The sequence below is a fragment of the Ictalurus punctatus genome, chromosome 5 (assembly GCF_001660625.3).
Source record: "Ictalurus punctatus breed USDA103 chromosome 5, Coco_2.0, whole genome shotgun sequence".
Lineage (NCBI taxonomy): Eukaryota > Metazoa > Chordata > Actinopteri > Siluriformes > Ictaluridae > Ictalurus > Ictalurus punctatus.
In genome coordinates this window covers 18014058-18036799 of record NC_030420.2, presented here as the reverse complement: position 1 = coordinate 18036799, position 22742 = coordinate 18014058, and the positions used below count along the sequence as shown (strand labels likewise).

The window sequence follows — 22742 nt, the reverse complement described above, 5'->3', positions numbered from 1 at the left end:
GTTTTTCGATACTGAATTATCTACCTGAGGTACTTGCCATTCTACCAGGGATACGAAGGTGAAAGGAATCCACAGAATTCTAAACCGAGCCTAGACAGTAACATGAACAAGAAGAAAAAGAAGAAAAAATCAACACCTGTAGAGGAGAGTGCTGGTAAGGTTTAATTTATATATTAATTTACAGTAAGTGCGTATTATAACTTAAAATAGATTTTAAATGAAACTATATTGTGTTCACTCTAAATACTTGCATTATGATTGCATTATATTAGCCAAGAGTCTTTCCACTGTGTCATCTGAATAATTATTTGTTATTTTCTAAACCACAGTGATCCCATATCACTTTACGGTGTCGACAGGATCAGACCGTGATGCTAGTACCACCAGTCGAGTCTTTGTGATCATCATAGGTGCAAATGATCTTGAAACAGACAGACTCTGGCTCGACCTTCCTGAAGGAAGGAAATGCTTTGCTGCTGAAACTATGGAACACTTTGAATGTTATGGGTTGGATGTAGGAGAAATCAGAAGAGTCGAGGCAAGCAAGACAAATGCACCATTGATGCAGATTGTTCTTTAAATTCAGCAATTTAAATTTCTTTAAATCTAATGCAATCACATGTTTTTTAAAACAGTTTCAAGAGCTTCAGTCAGAAATTGTATTGCACATGTAATTGAAAAGCTTTACATATCTTCTTTGCTACCTATTTTTTTCTTTCTTTCTTTCTTTCTTTCTTTCTTTCTTTCTTTCTTTCTTTCTTTCCTTTCTGCAGTTAGGGCATAATGGTGCTACTCCAGAAAGCTGCTGGCTGGTGGAGGAACTGGCTGTGGCAGTGCCTACTAAAGGCATCAAGTATATATTCCAGTGTAACTGCTGGCTTGCCAAGGATAGAGGAGATGGTCTCACATCAAGAGTGTTCAATATACTTGATGCCATCACTATTAATATAATTCAAAAGGTTAATTGTTGTTGTTTTTATATTACATCATTGTGTTACTGTTCTTTCTAAATGTCTTTACAATATTCACTAAATGCTGCACAATGATGCATGCACGTTTGTGGTGATTAGCTGGAAATTCAGTGTTTTTTAATGAGAAACACACATTTTTTTCTGTTGGTGTAGCATTGTATGAACACTCTATCATAGACTATAATATAAATATGAATAAATTATTCATTCATTCATCCTCAGTAAGCACTTTATACTGGTCAGGGTGGTGGTGAATGTAGGGTCTTTCAATGGGTTCTAGGCAGGAATACACGCTGTTCACACTTTTGATCTTACCTGACCACTGATATCTAGATACCCAAACCCTTAAACTTCTTTCTTCAGGTTGTCTATGAGATTACAGTTGTTACAGGAGACACTCAGTATGCAGGGACAGACACCAGCATATTTATATCTGTATTTGGGGCCAATGGGAGCACAGAGGAGATCTTGTTACCAAAGAATGAGAACAGGTGACAGATATTTATTATTTGGGTCCTCATTTCTGCAAATAGCGTCAGATGAGCTGATCACAAAATTATCTTTTAAGATGACATCCTACTGCTATTCACTTATCCTAGGTTTGAGAGAGATCAGGAGGACACTTTTAATTTGGAGATAGATGACATTGCTCCACTTAAAAAGTTAAGAGTTCGCATTGATGGGACAGGATGCCGACCCGATTGGTTCCTAGACAAGGTTAGTTTAAATATCAGACTGACATTAACGTGTTGAGTGAGTCTTCATTGGGATTGCTGGTTACAATTACACAGAAGCCAATTGTTTTTTTTATTGTTTGACAGTACAGTGAGTCACCTGCTGGATATTGTAATCTGGTTGGAGATAGCGGATGATAAACAGTGTTTGGGGTTTATGTTGCATTGTTGTCATTGTCTTCTTGTCATGTTACATGACCTAGATTATCATGCGAAACCCAATCACTGAGGAAGTGTCGGTTTTCACCTATGAGGACTGGCTATCCAAAACGAAAGGGCCAAAGAGGACAAAGGTTTGTGAGCTCCCTGCAGTGGTGGATGATGAGGAGATGGTGGAGAAAACCACCTATATCATTCAGGTTAAAACCAGTGATGTTGCTGGTAGGTCACACATGCATGTTTTTTTTTTTTTTTTTCGTTTTTTTTGCATGTAGTTTGCATTATTGCATAAATGTAACTGAAATATTGACCTTTTCCACCAGCGATATAGTGGCACTTAAATCTACATTTTATGTGACTACACTCCTCTCATCAGGTTATCCGTAGAACTACAGTTGTTACAGGAGTCATGCATGCTGTCACTATTTTTTTAATGGCTATGTAATAATGAAATTAGATGAACCTACAGTTTAAGCATATTGTAATAAGGCAAAATTATATAAGCAATTTTCTAAGGCCTTATTAGATAATAACATGCATTTAATGTTTGCGAATAGAAATGTGAGCTCACTTATCAATATCAATATAAAGGAAAAATACACAAATGAATAAAGGATAACATTATACATATATTATTTTCCAGGGGCAGGCACAGATGCTAACGTGTTCATGATTGTGTTTGGGGAGAATGGGGACACGGGCACTCTAGCACTGAAAGAAAGCAGCAACAGGAACAAATTTGAGCGCAATCAAGTGGATGTGTTCCACTTTTCAGACATCCTCAGCTTGGGAGAGCTTTGCAAGGTCCGAGTATGGCATGACAATAAGGGTAAGAAAAACAAAAAATTTTCATTCAGGCTAAGTCACTTCAGACTGATTACAATCTCTAGCATAATACCTGCCCAGTATCTATGATGTTGGACTAATATTGTCAAAATTCTGGTTCGTTTTTCTCTTCTTGCCTTAAGGTCCTGCTCCTGGTTGGCACGTAGAAAGCATTGATGTAAAAGATGAGTTCATGAGCCAAACCTTTCGATTCCCTTGTGACCGCTGGCTGGCCAAAAGTGAAGATGATGGCCAGATTATTCGGGAACTGGCCTGTGCCAACAATGATATCCTGGACCTCAGTGAAAAGACCAGTATGACACAGGATTTACATTTTACACTTTAGTTTCATATATTGATTTGATTTTGTATTTGTGTTTTGATGTGATTTTTAAACCTACACTAAATATATTTACATTTTTATGTTCATTTTAGAATATAGTATCGACATTACTACAGCCAACTATGAAGGTGCAGGGACCAAGGAGAGTGTGTGCATAGTGCTTGAGGGGAAAAGGGCACGTTCAAAGGAGTTTATGATGGAAAATTCTTCAAAGAAAAAGAGATTTGTGTGGTATGAACTTGCACAGTTAGCATGACCCAGAGCAGTAGTTCTTAACGTGGTATCTAGGTTCTCTGACCAGTGGTGAATTGAATTGAAATGAATTGAATGGGTTTAACCCAAAGATAAACTCAGCATATAAATCACATCACCTTACTCATTGTTCCACTGACCATTTATTTATTTATTTACTGTATTCTATTTTCCATCCTCATGGTTTCATGTGGCACATAGTTTAGCATGCTATAAAATTATTTTAATTGTAAATGATCTATTTTTTTTTCTTGATAATTTAGGGGTGCAACTGACTCGTTTGAGTTTTCCAGCAAACTTCTGGGAGATATTGTTAGCATCTCTTTGGGCCATATAACAAAAGATAAAAAAGTGAAGAATGAGGCTTACTGGCATGTTGAGGAGGTGGTGGTGACAGAACAAGAGCTGGGGAACAAGTAAGCTATATGTACAATTTATATATCATTAGTATGGGAATAACATTTATTTTTAATAGCATTTTTAAGTTCTTCTGTGTCCATCCCTCACACCTCTCCAGGTACTTTTTCCATTGTGATGCCCAGATCCCTCTCACTACGAAGAAAGGCGAGTTTGTGGCATTTGAGTGCATTAAGTGCGTCGAGAGCTTCGCCAGCAAAGTGCGCAACTTGGTTCCCATCAAATATGAGATTATTATCATCACAGGTGATGTGAAGGGAGCTGGGACTGATGCCAATGTCTTCATTACTATCTATGGTGTGAACGGAGACTCAGGGAAGCGTCCACTGAAGCAGAAGTTTAGAAACCTGTTTGAAAGGGGCCGTACTGACCGCTTCATTTTGGAGATGCTGGACTTGGGTGATCTCCAGAGAGTAAAGGTGGAGCATGACAACACTGGCCAAGCACCAGGCTGGTACCTGGAGTGTGTAGAGATTACAAACACTGCCAACTGGGTGACCACAATCTTCGTTTGTGGAAAGTGGATGGATAAAACAAAAGCAGATGGAAAAATTGAAAGAGTCTTGTTCCCCAGATACTGACACTTTTTTTATGAACTAGTTTTCCATTTTAATTTACATTTTTCATTAGTTTTTTAATTGTTTTTTTTTAAATGATTTTTTAAATGCTCAAACTATTTAGTACTTTTTTTGAATAGCAATTTGATCCAATATTTTATCTAAATGAAATAATGGATTTGACATGGAGCCATCGTAAAGCATTTTTAAAATTTTATTTGAAAAACACATACAAAAAGGTCATATACAAGACAAGAAATTAAAAAAGAAAGAACAGTTTGGGTTAAGCTATGCAACTTTTTGCATCATTAGTAATAAATACAGTACAAAATCCACCAAAAGTGAATCTAATTTTTTTTTCTTTTTTTTAACGCAATATACACTTAATCTAATTATCGTACATGATGATCATCGAGCTATTGCTTAAATATTGTCAATACATATTTTTTTCTACTCGACTATAAAATATTAATGTCAGAAAACATTGCGCAGTAACAGCAACAGCAGTGTCTTATACAAAGATAGCCACTTCCCTTTCACTGGCAGGTTATTCAATATTTTTTAACATCAGCAGCAGAAAAAACATCAGAAAGATTTATGGTAAAATATTTTAACATATCTATCCATTCTCATACGTATATTAAAACCTGAGAAAGACATGCATTATAGAGCTTGTGCTTTAGGATCTACTGTTCATTCTGTTTGCGAAACATAATACTATTGCTGTATGTCCAAAATTCTTCTAGTGTGGTGGAGCAAGGAAAAAGACCTTAAGGCTGGTGGGACAAATCATATGACAAGGCATGTCTTATATCATTTGTCAATCATATCAGGCGTCTGCAAATAAATAGGGAATTCCAATGTGTTTATCAATTCAACCAAGAAAATTATTTTCCGCTGGGGCATGTCAAAATCCCGTTTGACACAATCATGATCAAGTAGGAGGAATTTATGCCCTTTTTGGCTGAATCTATTCTAAATTAATGTACCATGCCGTATTGTTTCAAAGTTGCACCTCTAAAAATATCAGTGCATGGTCTAGCTGAGAGCTAAATATATTTTATAGGATTATTATTATTATTATTTTACATTTGCTGTTTCGTCCATTTCTTCATCAAAACATATCAAAAGAATAAATAATGGCCACATTACACTTAGTGATAGATATATCCTCAGACAGACATTTAGCTTCAGACCCTGTTACTAGGTATTAAAAAAAGATTAAGAAGTAGGGAAAACATATGCAATCAGAAGGTTAAAAATGACCGGTCCCTATGTAATAGAAATCCAGCTAATGTAAAGCATTTTGGACAAGTGGCTAATCACAGTACATCTCACGCTGCACTAAGCTGTGTTGTAATACTTTATAAAAAAAAAAATTAAAAAAAAAATGTTAGATACTAACCAAGTTAGAAAAATTCAAATAAAAAGAGTATGGTGCACATTTTCCAAATGCCAGTGAGAGGGTAGCAAAGCTGAGAGTGCAAAATAGGAGATACATGCAAAACATTTCCAGTCTATAGCAGTTTGTCTACTAGTTCACAGCTAAAGTATTCTTTGAAATCGCATTAATGGAATGTAACCAAATCCACAGCACCACACACTGACACGATTCAGCAGACCCTTTAGAAATTTTTTTCTTGTTTTGTTTCTCTTTTTCTCCTTTAAATAACAAATGCATGCAAAGCACTCCCATTAAAGTATGCACGATGAGGTATTTATACACGTTATGCCTATGTAAATAAATAAAACCGATTCAATAGCTAAACTAAATCAAAACTTAAATATGCACCCATAGTAGCTAAAGTTAGTCATAAATTATGATTGTTAAATACTTAAGGCATTTTTACTGCACAAAATCCTGTGTAAACTATTGAATGCTGCACACAGGAAGTGAGAAAAGACTGCTCTGTACCTTCGGAAGGAAAATTTTCATTGAAGTCACAAAAGGAATTTCAACAGACATTAACACTGCTCACACACAGAAAGGCCAGTAAGGGTTAGTTACACTAAACTCTCACTGAGACAATCATGATAATAATAAAGCCAATTTAAGATGTAACGGAAATTGAAACTTCTCCAGTTCTTTGTTTGTCAAGTACAATTTACCACAATGCTTTAAATTGACTCTAATCTTGGGGAAAGGCAAAAAACAAGCAAGTTGTATTAATCAATGCATTACTGCATTGCAATTAATTAGTGTCAGAAATAGCTACTAAGCCATGAAGTCACATACATTTAAGCGAGGGTTCAAATAATTTAAGTAATACAAGTGGAGCCAATGACTAATGTTAGGCCACGCTACTATTTTTTGGATGGAGTATACTGTCAGGAGCAACCGCAGTGTACACGTTCAAAGAGACAGGTCACTGAGTGCAAATGCATAAGCAGGGACAAGAGAAACATTCACAATCACATCAAAGTCAGGCAACCTCATAATATAGTGCATTTACAAAAATAACAGCTAGCTACATTAAGACAACAATAAATATTATTCCAGCATTGCAGCTACTTATTTAAAATGGTGAGAAGCTGAAACAGCCCCACGACTAGGTTGGCATATTCATCAATATTGGGGGGGGGGGGGGGGGACGGACGACATGATCAGAATGGAAAGAATGAAATTAACTCAAAATACAGTTTAGAAAAGTTATGTTTGGTATCTATAAAACAATGGCTTTTCTCCCTTTTCATCTCCCCCAGAAATGGCAGCAACAGTTTTCATGCACAATATGACTGCTTTCTTAGTTAGCTTCATACTCTACATATGCTGTACTTTCAAGCGATACCACAAACTTTACATTGCTAATGGAAACACTGAGAAGTAGGCTGTTATTAGAATGTGTGCTTGTCCTACAGGCATTAAGGTATACATCTCACTCCTTGTTTCTTCAGTGACATGTTAAGAACACAGTGTCTTCAGAATTAGTAAGATATCTGTCATGCACAAACTGCCCGTCTTTCCATTATGTTCCTGAAAATAAGCCTCAGCCTCTCACAGAACATGCATTTTGAGGATACTTTTCTAAGCATGGAGATTTCACAAGCACAAATACATACTGTCACAGCTTAAATCAAGCCTGGTCTTGCTGTCACCATGGTTACAGAAAGTATATTATATATCACTTCTGATAATTACAGTTAATAATTGTTAGTGTCATTTCATACCGTTGGATTACTTGATTTGTGAGAATAATGTTTTCCTTACACATTCCTTATTAGGATTTTGTTTTAAATCCATTTAACTTTTTTAACTACTCATACATTTCATACTAATTTACTATCTCCATTCACATATTGTTCCCACATAGTACATAATAATTGTTTTGAATATTTTTTTGAGTTGATTACCTGCACTATAGAAGAATGCAGAACATCTGAAATACATGACTGACTACTACTAACATTTGGAAATTTGAAAGCTTCATAAAGTTTTGTTATAATGCATTATGAAACATTGTGACAGAGGAAAAGCTTTAGGTTAACTGCAGTTGAGATCATCCAGGGGATGCACTTACTGTCCTAAACAGACTAAATGTCCATGCAGGGGACTTTGATAGGAACCATCTTAATGACAGACTCTGCAAAAAGTCACATTGAAACCTGCCCTGGACACTCGCACAGATCTGAACATTCTTCTCCATGAATCCTCAGACTCCTTTCCATTTTGCTCACTTCGCTATTCACCTTTAATCCTACGTGGATTAAAGATTTGCGTTTCGAATTGGCTCAGAAGGCAAGGTCAAAGGTGAGAGGTGATGGAGAGACAGACATTTGGCAAAGTACCCAAAAAAGGGACAGGGAAAAATGGCAGACCTTTCACCAACGCTACAGAAGACATCAGCTGTCTGGCGTCAGCTGGGTCTCAATGTCCACCCTGCAAATTGGACACTTCTTATTGGTTGCAAGCCACTGGTCAACACACACCTGATGGAAGAGGTGCATGCAGGGTAATCTCCTGATGGAAAAAAAAAATGTATATATATATATATATATATATATATATATATATATATATATATATATATATATATATATATATATATATATATATATATATATATATACACACATTAGCTGAAACTGAAGTAGAAACAGAATCAATTATACATCAAAGTGTAGTCAGAATTATAACCAAGTTGATTAACAGAACATTTGGATTGCATACTACCTCACATCCTCTTCATCCTCAAGCATGGACAGGCAAATTGTACACTTTTCATCAGTGTCCAGCTCATCTTCATCCATCCCTATTTTCAGCTCCAGTGGTCTTCTCTGTTACAGGAATGCAAAAATATAGACGATGATGTCAACAATGGAAAAAAGAACATTGATAAGGCATAGGCATATCACTATGAAAATCCAGTTCATAGACATTCCTGTCAGGAATCATAGCAAGCTTAATTGAATATGTGTTTAAGTACATAAACCTTTACACAAACTAAAAACAACACCAGAGGATCAGAGCACCAGTTACTGTTTGGAGAGGCATTCACAAAGACTCCAAAACCAATTACTAGATAATAAATTAATATTTGAAAGACCAGCATTATACAGACTCAAAAAGATGTTAAGAACCTTCATCAAGATATCAGCATCAGTGCCAATGTGACTATCAGATGTACTATAATTCTGTTTCTGATTTTATCACTAAGATAAATGTATAGACGCCTATTTGGGGGTTTAGTCACCATTGGCCTGCCCGGTATATTTATGACTTTTAAACTGGGTACCAAAACTGTCTATTTCTTTCTCTTTTTCCTCCACTGCCACCTCCTATTTTATTGGTTGTGGCAAAAAACAAAACAACAACAACAAAAACTTAAATGAACAACTATTTACAGTCCCCTTTGAAAGTACTGGAAAGGCAAGGCCAATTCTTTTTTTATTTGCTATAAATTGAAGATGTTTGAGTTTGAGATTAAAAGAGGAAAATGAGACGATAGATCAAAATTTCAACTTTCATTTCCAGATATTTACATGTAGATGTGTTAAACCACTTAGAATATGGCACCTTTCGTGGCAGACCACACAATTTTTAGGTAAGCATAAGTATTGGAACAGATAGTCAGAAAGTAAATAACACTTCATCAAGCCGATTTGCGTATACATTTAAACTTGCATACTTGGGGTAGAAATATAATTGGTATCACCAGACAATTTAGCATAACCAATCCAGTTGATACAGTGGATATATGTCCTTCATGGCGTTCCGTGATATGTGTAATGTTTTGGAAAAAATTTTGTACCCCGCTCCTTATCAATACCTTTCGACAATGAGATACTATAAATTCTTTGCAACATCTTTGAGGACCATGGCTTCAGCAATTGGATGAAACCAAGAAAATAACAAGAAAAGAACAGGTGATCTTTATTTGGGGTTAATCAGAATCACTTCATTGACAACAGGTGTATAATAATTACTTTTAAACATGAGTTTGAATGTGATTGGTTAATTCTGAGCACAGGCACATACCCCATTATAAAAGGGTGTGCACACCTGCAATTTTATCAGTGGTATGTAGACTTTTTTATTCACTGTATGTTGGAGGAAACCGGAGAACCCGGAGGAAACCCACGCAGGGGGATCATGAGAAACTTCACACAGACAGTAACCCTAGCATAGCAACAAATCTGCCTGTTGCGACACAGTGCTGCCTACATATATAAATGTAATGTATAATTTAATGTAATGTTTAAAGCACAAAATGTTTTTTTAAGTGACTCAGAATGTTGGATCAGGTCACAAATGGGTACAAGATGGAGGAATACCAGGAATTTAAATAGGAACAAGAAAGAATGTGGGAAGTGAAAAACACAGTGTCCCTACTGGTAATAGAAGCCCTCATAAGTGGAACAAAAGTTTCTCCAAGATCTTTCAAACTGTCTTAAAGATATGGCATCATTGATTCAGATGTTCGGAAGATGATAATCCAAGGATCAGCAAAAAAACTTTACCATACCCTCATACTCCCAAGTCTCTGGGAAGTATAAGATTGACAAAAAGAAAAATGCCACCTGTGTGTATGTAAATTTGGTGAACCATAATCTATGATAGCTTTTCTACATTCTCTGCATACTGAGTACTTATTCTTAAACAAAACACCATAGTTTCTTTCAGCCTGAAATACACAATCAACAGCAGGTTTGCTTTGTGGCAGGATATAGACAACTTTATGCAGAATCAGTTCCTGGGCTGAACATAGAGTGCTGTGAAAAAGTATTTGCTGATTTATTTTGTTTTTGTTTATATCTCATACTAAAAACAAAGGCAACCTGAGTAAACACATAATACAGTTTTTTTAAAAATGTTTTTATTGAAGCAAAAAAAATATTAAATAAATAAAGTCATCCAACACCTATCACCCATGTGAAAAACTACTTGGCCCCTTAAACTTAAAATCTGGTTGTGCCACCTTTAGCAGCAATAAATCCAACCAAATGCTTCTGAAAGTTCAGCCCCATCGGAGGGTTTTCAAGCATGAACTGCCCATTTAAGGTCCTGCCACAGCATCTCAATTGGGTTCAAGTCAGGATTTTGACTAGGTCAGTCCAAAACTTTAATTTAGCTTTTCAGAGGTGGACTTACTCCCTATGCTATGGATCATTGTCTTGCTACATAATCTAGTTATGGACTGAAGACTGGACATTCTCCTTTAGGATTTTCTGGTAGAGAGCAGAATTCATGTTTCCCTCAGTTATTTCAAGTTGCCCAGGCCCTGAAGCAGCAAAGCATCCCCACACCATCACACTTCCACCACCATGCTTTACTGTAGGTATGATGTTCTTTTCATGTAATTCTGTGTTTGGTTTATGCAAGATGAAACGGAACCCCTGTCTTTCAATCAGTTCCACTTTCAACTCATCAGTCCACAGAGCATTCTTCCAAACGGTTTGAGGATCATCAAGGTGTGTTTTGGCAAAATTCAGATGAGCTTAATGTTCTTCTGGGTTAGCAGTGGTTTTCACCTCGCCACTCTTCCATGAATGCCATTTTTGTTCAGTGTCTTTCTGATAGTGGAGTCATGAACAGTGACCTTTATTGATGCAAGAGAGGCCTGTAGTTCCATCAATATTGTTCTTAGCTCTTTTGTGACTTCCTGGATGAGTAGTTGCTGTGCTCTTGGAGGAATTTTGGAAGGTCGGAAAGTTCTGGGAAAGTTCACTACTGTGCTGAGTTTTTCTGTTTGGAGATAATGGCTCTTACTGTGATTTGTTCGCTGTCTTTTGGAGTCCCAGAGCCTTTGAAATAGCTTTGTAACCATTCCCAGACTGATGTATTTCAATTAGGGATGCACCGAAATGAAAATTCTTGGCCGAAGCCGAATATAATGAAAAACTTGGCCGAAGGTTGTAGGCCAAATACCGAACACGTTTTTTTTTTCGTGTTTTTTCCATTTATTTTGCCATTTTTTTCACCACTGCATAAATTAAATAGTGAAAATGTGCTTTTTACTATTTTGTCTTGTTTTTCAAAGAATAAATTCAATTACAAAAACTACAATTTCAAAATATTTATTTAACACTGAACATTTTTTTTTCATTCCAGCAGGCATAGGCTACCAAAAAGGCACAATATAACTTTAAATAAATAAATTAGTAAAATAAAAATATTTTGATGTGGTCATCTTTGAGCCCCCCTTGAAAAGTCGATGTTAGGCCTATAACTGACTGCTGAAAGAATGGAACACTCTGTAGCCTACAACAAAAACGTGCATTAAAAAGTGCATTAACAAAAGTGCAAAAATGGTTCTATTCGGTTCTATACGGCTGATTATATTCAGGATATATACCGCTCGTGTCCCTGTACACCTCGCGGAGTATTATAGTAGATATAGTATAGTTAGATATGTTGTTAATGTTATGTTCCTTGATAGATTTATTAGTTTAAACTATAGATTAGTTCATTTAGTCCCTGCTGGTTTTTCCGCTCCCAGTCTATAGTACTAGTTCATGTTTCTTGTTTTGTGTTTTGATCCTGTTTTCTGTGACCGCGACTTTGATTCCTGCTTTGCCCCGTTTATGCCTGTTTGCCGATTACCCGACGATTTGCCTGTCTTGACTACGTTTTTTGGATTACGATTAGGATTTGTCTGCCTGCCCTTAAATAAATACGTCTTTACCTGCACCTGCTTCCATACTTTACTCCCATACGTCTCGCGACGTGGCAAAATACTCCAGAACAGAAACAAAACAAACGCTCGTGTCCACAGTAAACAATGTCACGGTTGGCAACATCCGAAGAGCATGTGCTCGCTGAGCACTCGTGCATGTAGATCGTGCATGTGCGTGCCCCTCATCTCTCCGAGCCACTGCCGGAAGTGGAGGTCATGACATTCGCGCGTATCATTCTGGTTGCTAGGCTATTTGGTCACGTCATCAAACACGTCATTCTTTGGTCAAATTTATTCGGCCTTTTCACTGAACACCGAAAGTGCTTTTTTTTTGCTATTTCGGCCGAATAATTTTGGTTGCCGAACATTCGGTGCATCCCTAATTTCAATCACTTTCTTCCTCATCATTTCTGGAATTTCTTTGAACTTTGGCATAGTGTGTTACTGGGTAAGACCTTTTAACCAACTTCATGCTGTTGAAAAATTTCTATTTAAGTGCTGATTTGATTGAACAGGGTTTGCAGTAATCAGGTCTGGTTGTGTCTAGTCCAGCTGAACTACATTATGAATGCATTTTCATAGATTTGTGGAATTAACTACAGGGGCAAATACATTTTCACACAGGCCCAGTTGGTATTGGATAAATTTTTTTGCTTCAATAAATAACAATCATTTAAAAACTGTATTTTGTGTTTACTCACGTTGCCTTTGTTTTATGTTAGATTTTTTCATTTAATTTCTGAAACGATTTAGTATGAGATATACAAAAAAATGAAGAAATCAATACTTTTTCACAGCACTGTGTTATTGTTAAGTAAAGGGCTACTGGAAGGAAAGCATGCCCAGCTATGAGGTTTACCCTTTGTCAGTAGTTAATCAAGAAAGTACGAATGTTCAGTGGATATTTCTGAAGCTTAAGAATTATACCACCCTGTTTATCTATGTGTTTGGAGAGATGCATTGTATCTGGAACATTTTGTGTGACATTTTCACAATACCCAATAATGTTAATGATAAACTATTGTTTCTGGATTGCTTATTAGGATATAAAGATATATTTCAGTTCAGCTCACCTTTTTGTATTTATGAGGAAATGTAAACCTCTCAATGGTGGTCTGCATAGCCCCTCGATTCACGTTGCCAAGCCTGTCTTCCAGCTGTAAGAGTTCCTGTAATTCAAAACGTATGCATTTGTGAAGCTGTGCTTTTTACCATCTACACAAGTAATAACTTGCAATAACTTAAGTATTAATTAGCTAGTACTATTTTGTCAAAAATGTTTAACAAGTGAGGCCTTTTACTTAAGGTCGTATTTTGTAAATTAGCTGATTCATTAATAATTACTTCTCCTGGTCAGAATAGGATTAGACACTACCTCATAGCTTTCCCTCACAGCGGTGGCATGGCGGGAGGGATTGAGGCTCTGCAGGGTCAGTAGATGTAACTGTGGATAGGGGTAGTTTCTGATCTCATGCACAACCTGTGAAAAACAAGACCATTATCTGATCTGAATCAAGATAATTTCCAATGTAAATTGCTTGTTGTGGGAAAAAGACAAATGTTCCTATTTGCATACATAATAAGTATTACATAATAGTAAACTATTAAACATAATGTTTACCGAGTTTAGAAATTACAGTGTCACTAATCATCAGTACCATACACTTACTGTCCACTTTATTTGGAACACCTTAACATTCAGGCAGAATCATCCAATCATGTGGCAGCAACCTAATGTAAAAAACCATGCAGATACAGGTCAAGAGCTTCAGTTACTGTTCACATTAACACTGTTGCACGTGTTTTTTGCACCATTCTGTGCAAACCCTACAGACTGTTGTGTGTGAAAATCACAGGAGATCGTCACTTTCTGAAATATTCAGACCAGCCCATCTGGTACCAACATCCATGCCACGTTCAAAGTCACAGAGGTAATACTTTTTCTTCATTCTGATGTTTGATGTGAACATTAACTGAAGCTCTTGTGTCTGCACAAAATTTTTGCATTGCGATGCTGTCACATGATTGGCTGATTAGATAACTGTATGAGTGTGCCGGTGTTCCTAATAAAGTGGACAGCGAGTGTATGTTCTTTTCAGTATGGTATAATACATAAGCTAAAGGATAAATTTCACTGACAGTGAGTTGGACTAACAAAACAGAACTAACAACAGTCAACTTCCATAATCCATCCATAAACTGATGCATATCATTTTACTGAAAAGAATACATGTGGCAGACATACCACTTGTGCTGAGGATGCATTTCTGGGAAAGTGGTGCAGCCGCGGAGAGGCCAGGTAGTGCTGATAGTGCTGTGGGAGCTGAGGGACATGGTAGTGTGAATGAGGTAGACCAGGGTCCACACTCAAGTCCCTGAGAAGGAGGACCATGCAAGCATGGGTTCACAGATATTCACCTTTTGCATGAAAGCCTTGTTAACACCAATATATGTTTCCATGTAAATTTACTGGAAGTCTGCTGTTTAGTCCAGATGTACTTTACATTTCAATAAAATAAATACTGAAATGAATCATAAGTAAAGAAGCAACTTTGTTGTGAAACATCTCTTCTTAATGTTGGTTTGCGGTTGTACTTAACATAGCTATTAATATACATGAGCTACAATAATTTACTAAGAACAGCAATTAAATAATCAGCAATAATCTCTGACTCTATGAAGTAGCCAAAACATGTTTTATAAATTATCATTTTTAACATTACCAGTCTGTTCCTTCTGCAAGATAGCGTGGCTGCTGTGGCACAGGTGGAGGGGGAGGAACATGTATGGAGGGGGTGTATTCATAGGGGGCACGGATCGTCTGGGGATGGTGTGCTGTTCTCTCTTGGGCATGTCTGCTTGAAAGAACCAAGGTTTGATATCAGCTAATCAAGACATTTGTGCTTTTGTCATTTTAGGGTTTTTTTTCTGTCAGTATTTTATGACATCCAAATAATATATAATATTTGTCAGAGTATGGATTTTCCATTATCTGACCTGGGCTGTGGAAGGAACCTCCTGTGCTGTGCCTCCAGGATCTGCTGCTGGATGAGGTATTGCTGGTGTAAAGCCTGAGGTAGGAAGGGGGGGCCTTGGATGTCCTGGAACTGTGGTGCTGGTATGTGGCCGAGGGGAGGATGCAACGGGGCAGCTGGCTGGTGCGTTGGGCCAAGGTGCGGGTTCATGCCCGCCTGAGATTGTCCTGGATGGGGCATTGGGAAGTCAACAGGGATCTGGGCCTGGGGCCCTACTTGGAAATGCCGGCAAGAGGTAGCATGGCTATGCTGATGCCTGTTAAACTGAGATCCTGCAAGAACAATGACACCACATCAACTAATGTTGGGCAAAGAGATGCTGGTTTTAAAATTAATATACAACTCTTGTTGACCACCTCTCCTAAGCTCCCCAAACGTCTCTGCAGGTTTGAAGAACGCAGAGTGATATTTGAGTGTTTTGTACATATTCACTGGCTCGTAATACTACCAGGGCATCTCGGTGGTAGTCAGCAGCAGCGTGCAGTTTCTTTTTGGTTCTCATGGTCACTTCTCACCTCTCAGCAGCTGACACTTCAACGACAGATGCGAGCAAGTCTACTATTATTCACTGACTATTCCATGCAGCTAGCTGAGCCTCTCAGAGGGAGTTCCTTGGCCACACCTGCTGTCTCAAAGACCCTGGAAAATCTATGGGCTTTGGCTCAGATGAAGGATTCACTAAGAGGCTTGTACAGTTGTCCTGGCAAAGCATGCAGGAAAATACCACAGCAAAAAAAAATTCTCATTACATAAAGTGCACAAGAAATAAAACAGTGAGAATGATTTAATGATTTGTTCTGAGTGCACGTGGAGGAAAAAATAAAGTTCTTAATTGAACGGACATGAAATTAAAAAGTAACAATCATGGACCCAGACAAGACACGTGGCTGATCATTTCTAGGCATCTTCCATAATGATGTAAAAAGGGTGAATGTCATATGGAGAATATGTCTACACTTAATTACAAAAGCATGAGAACCTCCAAAACCTTAAACAGCAATTGGCAAGCTATGGAACATCTGTTTTCCCACAGCTTATTAAGGAGCTTCCTGTGCACAGGAAATTCCCTGCATATTTGTAAAAATATAGGACTTTTTAGCACTATATGCTATGTTTTCTGCTCATTGAAAATGATCGCCCTTGATTCCTCACTGGCTCTTAAGGATTTTACAACCAGTCATTATTCTGCTTTGTGCCATCTATGAAAACACCTGAATTAGGTAACCTATGCATATAACCAGTTGACTACCTGTACCTGTTCTTGGGAATATAAACACTAGATTGAGAACATTTAAAATGACATTTTAGACAAACTGCTCATTCTCCGTAATGAGTTTTTGACTCCAAATTAGATACAGTGCTATGAAGAAGTATTTGCCTCATCCTGATTTCTTCTGTTTTTGTGTATCTCTCATACTAAATTGTTTCAGAAATTAAAACAAAATTTAAGATAAAACAAAGGCAACCTGAATAAACACAAAATGCACTTTTTAAATGATAATGTCATTTATTGAAGCAAAAAAGTTATCAAATACCAACTGGGACTGTTTGGAAATGTGTTTGCCCCCGTAGTTACCATTTCCCCAAATCTATGAAGCTGCATTCATAATGGGGTTCAGCTGGACTAGATGTTACGAGACCTGGTTACTGCAAACCCTGTTCAATCAAATCAACACTTAAATAGAACTTTTTCAACAGCATGAAGTCGGTTAAAAGGTCTTACCCAGTAATTCAAGAAATGAGGTGGAAGAAGGTGATGCATCAGTCTGGGGAGGGTTACAAAGCTACAGTGCCCGCCACTAATATTGGTACCGTTGGTAAATATGAGCAAAGAAGGCTGTGGAAAATTATCTTTGTTTAAACTTTTGATATTTTATTTTAAAAAAAAGTCACAAAAATACTCTGCTCTCAATTTCCAATTTCCCTTAGACATTCATAACAATGGGTAAGACCAGGGAATATAGCTGTGATGTGCAGCAAAATGTTGTTGAGCTTCAGAAAATGGGAAGTGGCTATAAGAAAATAGCACAAGCACTGAAAATGCCCATTTCCACCATCAGGGCAATAATTAAGAAGTTCCAGTCAACTGGAAATGTTATGAATTAACCTGGAATTGGACGTGTGTCTATATTGTCTCAACACACTGTGAGGAGGATGGTTCGAGTGGCCAAAAAATCTCCAAGGATCACAGATGGAGAAGTGCAGAAGTTAGTCGCGTCATGTGGTCAGAAAGTCTCCAAAATTACAATCTGAAGTCACCTACATCACCACAAGTTGTTTGGAAGGGTTTAAAAAAAAAAAGCCTCTACTCTCATCCAAAAACAAACTCAAGCGTCTTCAGTTTGCCAGACACTACTGGAACTTCATTTGGTATCGGGTTATATGGTCAGATGAAACCAAAATAGAGTTTTTTGGCAGTAAACACCAGAGGTGGTTTTGGCGCACAAACAGAGGTAGCCATATGGAAAAGTACCTCATGCCCATGGTTAAATATGGTGGTGGCTCTTTAATGTTTTGGGGCTGTTTTTCTGCCAGAGGACCTGGACATTTTGTTAGGATACATGGCATCATGGACTCTATCAAATATGAACAGATATTACATGAAAACCTGACTGCCTCTGCCAGAAAGATTAAAATGGGTCGTCATTGGATCTTCCAACAGGACAAGGATCCAAAACATACATCAAAATCAACACAAAAATGGTTTAAATCAAGTTCCTGCCATGGCCATTCCAGTCCCCTGACTGTGGGCTGAACTGAAGAGGAGTGTGGACCTCGAAATTTGAAGGATCTTAAGAGAATCTGTGAATGGTCTCAGATCCTTTGTCATGTATTCTCCAACCTCATCAGGCATTATAGGAGAAGACTCAGAGCTGTTATCTTGGCAAAGGGAGGTAGCACAAAGTATTGACTAAAAGGGTCTCAATAATTGTTGCACGCCTACATTTAACAAAGTTTTTTTTATAAACCTGTTCTGTTTGCAATTGTTTGATATCCATGAGAACAGAGTATATTTGTATTCTTAAATAAAAGATCAAAAAATTAAACAATAATTTTTCACAGACTTCTTTGCTCACATTTACCACAAGTGCCAATATTAGTGGAGGGCACTGCATTGCAAAGGCTCTGGGACTCCATAAGACCACAGCGAGAGGCATTATTTACAAACAGAAAAACTCAGCACAATAGTGAACCTTCTCAGAAGTGGCCGACCTTCCAAAATTCCTCCAAGAGCACAGCAACGACTCATCCAGCAAATCGCAAAAGAGCCAAGGACAATATCGAATGACCTACAGGCCTCTCTTGCATCAATAAAGGTCACTGGTCATGACACCACTATCAGAAAGACAAGACACTGGACAAAAATGACATCAATGGAAGAGTGGCGAAGTGAAAACCACTGCTAACCGGGAAGAACATTAAGGCTCATCTGAATTTTGCCAAAAAACACCATGATGATCCTCAACCCTTTTGGAAGAATGTTCCTTGGACTGATGAATCAAAAGCGGAACTGTTTGGAAGACAGGGGTCCCGTTACATTTTCATAATCCTAACACAGAATTCCACCAAAAGAACATCATACCTACAGTAAAGCATGGTGGTGGAAATGTGATGGTTTGGGGATGCTTTGCTGCTTCAGGGCCTGGGCAACTTGCAATAATTGAGGGAAACATGACCTTTGCTCTCTACCAGAAAATCCTAAAGGAGAATGTCTGGTCTTCAGTCTGTAAGAAACTCAAGCGCAACTGGATTATGCAGCGACAATTATCCAAATCATAGGAGTAACTCCTAGTCCTAGATGTATATAAAAGACTGATCTCCAGTTATTGGAAGCATTCGGTTGCAGTTATTGCTGCTAAAGGTGGCACAAACAGATTCTAAGTTTAAGTGGGCAATTAGTGTTTTCACATGGGGGATAACTTTTTTGCTTCAATAAAAAAATTAAGAAATAAATACTGTATTGTGTTTACTTTGGCTTCATTTTATATTGTATTTCTTTTGAAGATATAAAACTATTTAATATGAGATAGACAAAACCAAGGGTTTTCACAGCTCTGTACTTTAAGTCTGAAACCCCATGGTTTATTGCTACTGCTTCTGTTCGGTCAAAGCCAATATAGGAGGAGGTTAAAAAAAAAAACTCTATTTACAACTTGAATGACTGAAACCTGATTGTATTATAAAGATTTTATGTTCAAGTGCTAAATAAAATTAGGTCCTTTGGTAAACGGCAAACTAAATTAATTCTTTATTTAAAAATCTGAGACCAGAGTGTGTTTTACATTTATTACATGAGCAAAGAAATCCCCCCCATCTGCCAAAATGTCTTCCAGGTGTTAGTGGAAGAAAGAATAATCAATCACAGTGATGGAATGTTTGGCTACCTCCACACACCACAGCATAGGGACATTGTGTCAGGATCATTTACTAAGAAAAGACTTAAAAGCTGCAGTTTTAAATGTCAATAGCCAACACCATTTTAAAATTATATGGTTTGCAATTTACAAAAAAAAAAAAAAAAAAAAAAATTACAATACAATAAAGCAGTAGTGAATTGATTTCCTAATATCGTTCAAACAATGTCCAGTCTAAAGGACCACTGGGTTCCCACTGCACCTTCAACTGCCTAAATAATCAACATAAATGGCCACATAAAAACTCATTGAGCTCTCATGATGAAGAAAGCAAGGAATCTATCTTTGTCACAGCAGGGGGGAGGAGGTGGGGAGGGGGCAATAAATGGAAATCAGCAAGAAGCACACTGGAGGTTAGGAAAAATACTATATTCTTTATTGAAAAATATTAGTATAGGTGGATTTGTGTCATAATAATACCATGCAACAAATAAAACAACATTGACCAAAGGCAAGGCCCACCATGCTCCGTACAGGGTTAAACAGAACAAAAGCGGCATCCAATGAGCAGATGTGTTGGCTACAGCACATTACAGTACAGCAGGGTACATCTTTTCTACAGAAAGATTACATTGGAGTCTAATCAATGTTGAATAAAAATAATATGAATAATGTGATTCATGCAATTGAAGTCTATTACCAGAACAAAAGGTAGAGAAACCACAACCAAACAATAGACATTTTCACTCTAATAGAGGATATTTGTAGCAGTGCAGGAAATTAAACATCCCTGTGAAATGGATAGCATTTTGGAATTTGTTAGTGCAGAGATCAAGTCAGGGTCTTAATTAATTAGCGTCATTTGCATTGATAAGCCTTATTTAGGCATTGTTAAAGCCATGTTGCACATGTTTGGGTGATCAACACAGGTGCAGTGTAATATATCTGTGTGGCCATTACGTTCTTGTTCGTTAGAGGATTATTTTAACAGGATGTCTCTTTATAACCAGAACAGGCACAGGTTCCCAATCCTGGTCCTGCACATTTTTTGTGTTTTCTCTGCTCGAACACACCCATTTCAGCTCAGGAAGGGTTCTTGTTTGCCAGATAAAATGAATCAGGTGTATTGAGAGCAGAGAAAACACTAAAATATACACGACAAGAGATACTCCAGGAGCAAGGATGGGAACCTGTGATACAGGGAGTAAAATAATTATAAATATGCCTGATTGAAATAAATAAATAAATAAAGCCAACACATTGGATGGGTACAATGCACCTTTGCTAGTCCGAAGGGCACTTCGTGTAGGAAGTATGAACTGTAAAATGCATCCACTTTACAGGAATTTACACATGTTGACTACCAAGGCTGGAAGGGATGTACATGAGTCAACTTCTCTAATGCTACTGTATACGGGTTAACTGTGTCAACTTAACATAGAGAAACACATTTTAGCTCAATGTTATTATTGTTATTTTTAGTCTTTAACATAGGGGAGCACTGTTCTTGGGTGTTCAAATACCAATGTCGTCTTCGGATGGAAAGAGGAAATGAAGAAGGGGGATCACAAAACAGCTAAATGCAGAGAACAGGCAGAGGCCACACCACACAGCAGCAGATGATCATTAGCTACACAATGGAGGGGGGACGACAAAGATCGGATAATGCAGAATGTAGAGCCAGCCTCGATACTATGAGACAGGAAATAAGAAACAGAAATAAAAGCACAATGAAATCGTTGATGCCACTCCATGGAGAAAGAAAAAAAAAATCAGTGCCACGCTAGCTTAGTTAACCAGCTAGCTACATTCGCTCAGCTAGCTAGCTAGTCAGTCGGGCAGCTAGTAGACGATGTGAGCAAGCTAAGCGTAGTTAGCTAGACAGCTAATTAGCGAGCACCCTGTGAGACCCGTGCTCAAATGCAAGCATAAGAATAATAAATATGGAAATATTCGCGTCCAATAACCAAGTGCCCCTGTGGTCATACAGTTCGTGGTTGCCAGACCCTCTAATTATCTAACGTGTGTAATAATGTTTGCTGCAAACAACTAACTGAGTAGCTAGTTACTCACTCAACAAAGAATTGCAGCTCACATGCGGATCCCCCAAACCCAAGATTCATGTTTTAACTCATAGCTTATGATTACGGATAATATTTGTAGGCTTGCACTAATTGGACTGCAGTGTAAAATAAGAGACGTGATCACAGCTACCCCAAATTGCCGCACAATCCCAATTCCTCAGCCACTGTTTCAGGCCTTCATTGTCTATTAGCGGCTCTAGCTAACTAGCTAGCCGCGCACAGATATTAACGCTTGGGGGAAATTGGGGACCATTTTGTTACTAAAGACAAAACAATAACCCAAATTTACGGTATGTGTCTCGCTAGACGATCAAATATGTTTTCCAAAAACATTCAGCTGCTAGCTGGCTAGCTAACAGATTAGCTTGCCCTAAAACAGAAATCGGTCATGCAACGATTATTAGAAATCCTCCCTTGTTGCTTCGCTTGCTTACTAACCAGCAAGGAGGGCAAACAGCCACGACGAATATGTTTATCGCTAGTTTACAGCCTGAGCGGAATTACCACCAATGTCGACGTCTGATTTATCTAGGGAAGTGGTCGTAGCTAGCTATGTTAGCAAGCAAGTGTGTTTTTTTTTTTTTTTGGAAGATTTCATACACAGCTAATGTTAATGGCTTAAGATAAATAAATGTTGTAAATACCTCTATTTCTTACTGAGCCGAAAACGGGTAGAACCAGGTATCCAACGTGTACTAACACCATCTTTGAATTCTTCTGATCGTTTAACAGTCTTTAAATAGATGGCTCAAAATACTCGACTAGAAATAAAAACTAGCTAACGTTACATTCAAGGCAGAGCGCGCAGTTGCCTTGAGGACAAAGACGGAGAGCAGCGGACTGATCGACACAAAGCTGGACATGAACAGGTTGAGGCTGTAAGTCAAAGCCAGATG

At 37.7% G+C, this 22742-nt stretch overlaps 2 protein-coding genes across 3 annotated transcripts in view; one reads left to right on the top strand and one right to left on the bottom strand.

The window, feature by feature from the left end:
* The window catches only part of loxhd1b (lipoxygenase homology PLAT domains 1b), a 21299-nt gene extending 16498 nt beyond the window's left edge, over positions 1–4801 (top strand). Inside the window, exons 31-41 of the mRNA XM_017468490.3 lie at positions 49–154; positions 330–538; positions 774–959; positions 1335–1462; positions 1571–1688; positions 1909–2086; positions 2508–2693; positions 2833–3003; positions 3125–3263; positions 3548–3700; positions 3802–4801. Coding sequence (XP_017323979.1) covers positions 49–154; positions 330–538; positions 774–959; positions 1335–1462; positions 1571–1688; positions 1909–2086; positions 2508–2693; positions 2833–3003; positions 3125–3263; positions 3548–3700; positions 3802–4282 — 2055 coding nt within the window. The 3' untranslated portion in view covers positions 4283–4801. The remainder of the gene's footprint in view (positions 1–48; positions 155–329; positions 539–773; positions 960–1334; positions 1463–1570; positions 1689–1908; positions 2087–2507; positions 2694–2832; positions 3004–3124; positions 3264–3547; positions 3701–3801) is intronic.
* Positions 4455–22742, bottom strand: rnf165b (ring finger protein 165b). Of its 2 annotated transcripts, XM_017468488.3 has the most exons (9): positions 22285–22454; positions 15764–21454; positions 15370–15679; positions 15096–15227; positions 14618–14747; positions 13748–13852; positions 13446–13541; positions 8430–8533; positions 4455–8216 (listed from the first exon to the last, which is right to left on the bottom strand). In XM_017468488.3, the coding sequence occupies exons 2-9, from the start codon at positions 15831–15833 to the stop codon at positions 8099–8101; spliced, it is 1065 nt and encodes a 354-aa protein (XP_017323977.1). In that variant the 5' UTR covers positions 15834–21454; positions 22285–22454; the 3' UTR covers positions 4455–8098. The 2 variants fall into 2 exon arrangements, with proteins under 2 accessions (XP_017323977.1, XP_017323978.1); XM_017468489.3 differs by lacking the exons at positions 15764–21454; positions 22285–22454 and adding an exon at positions 22491–22742.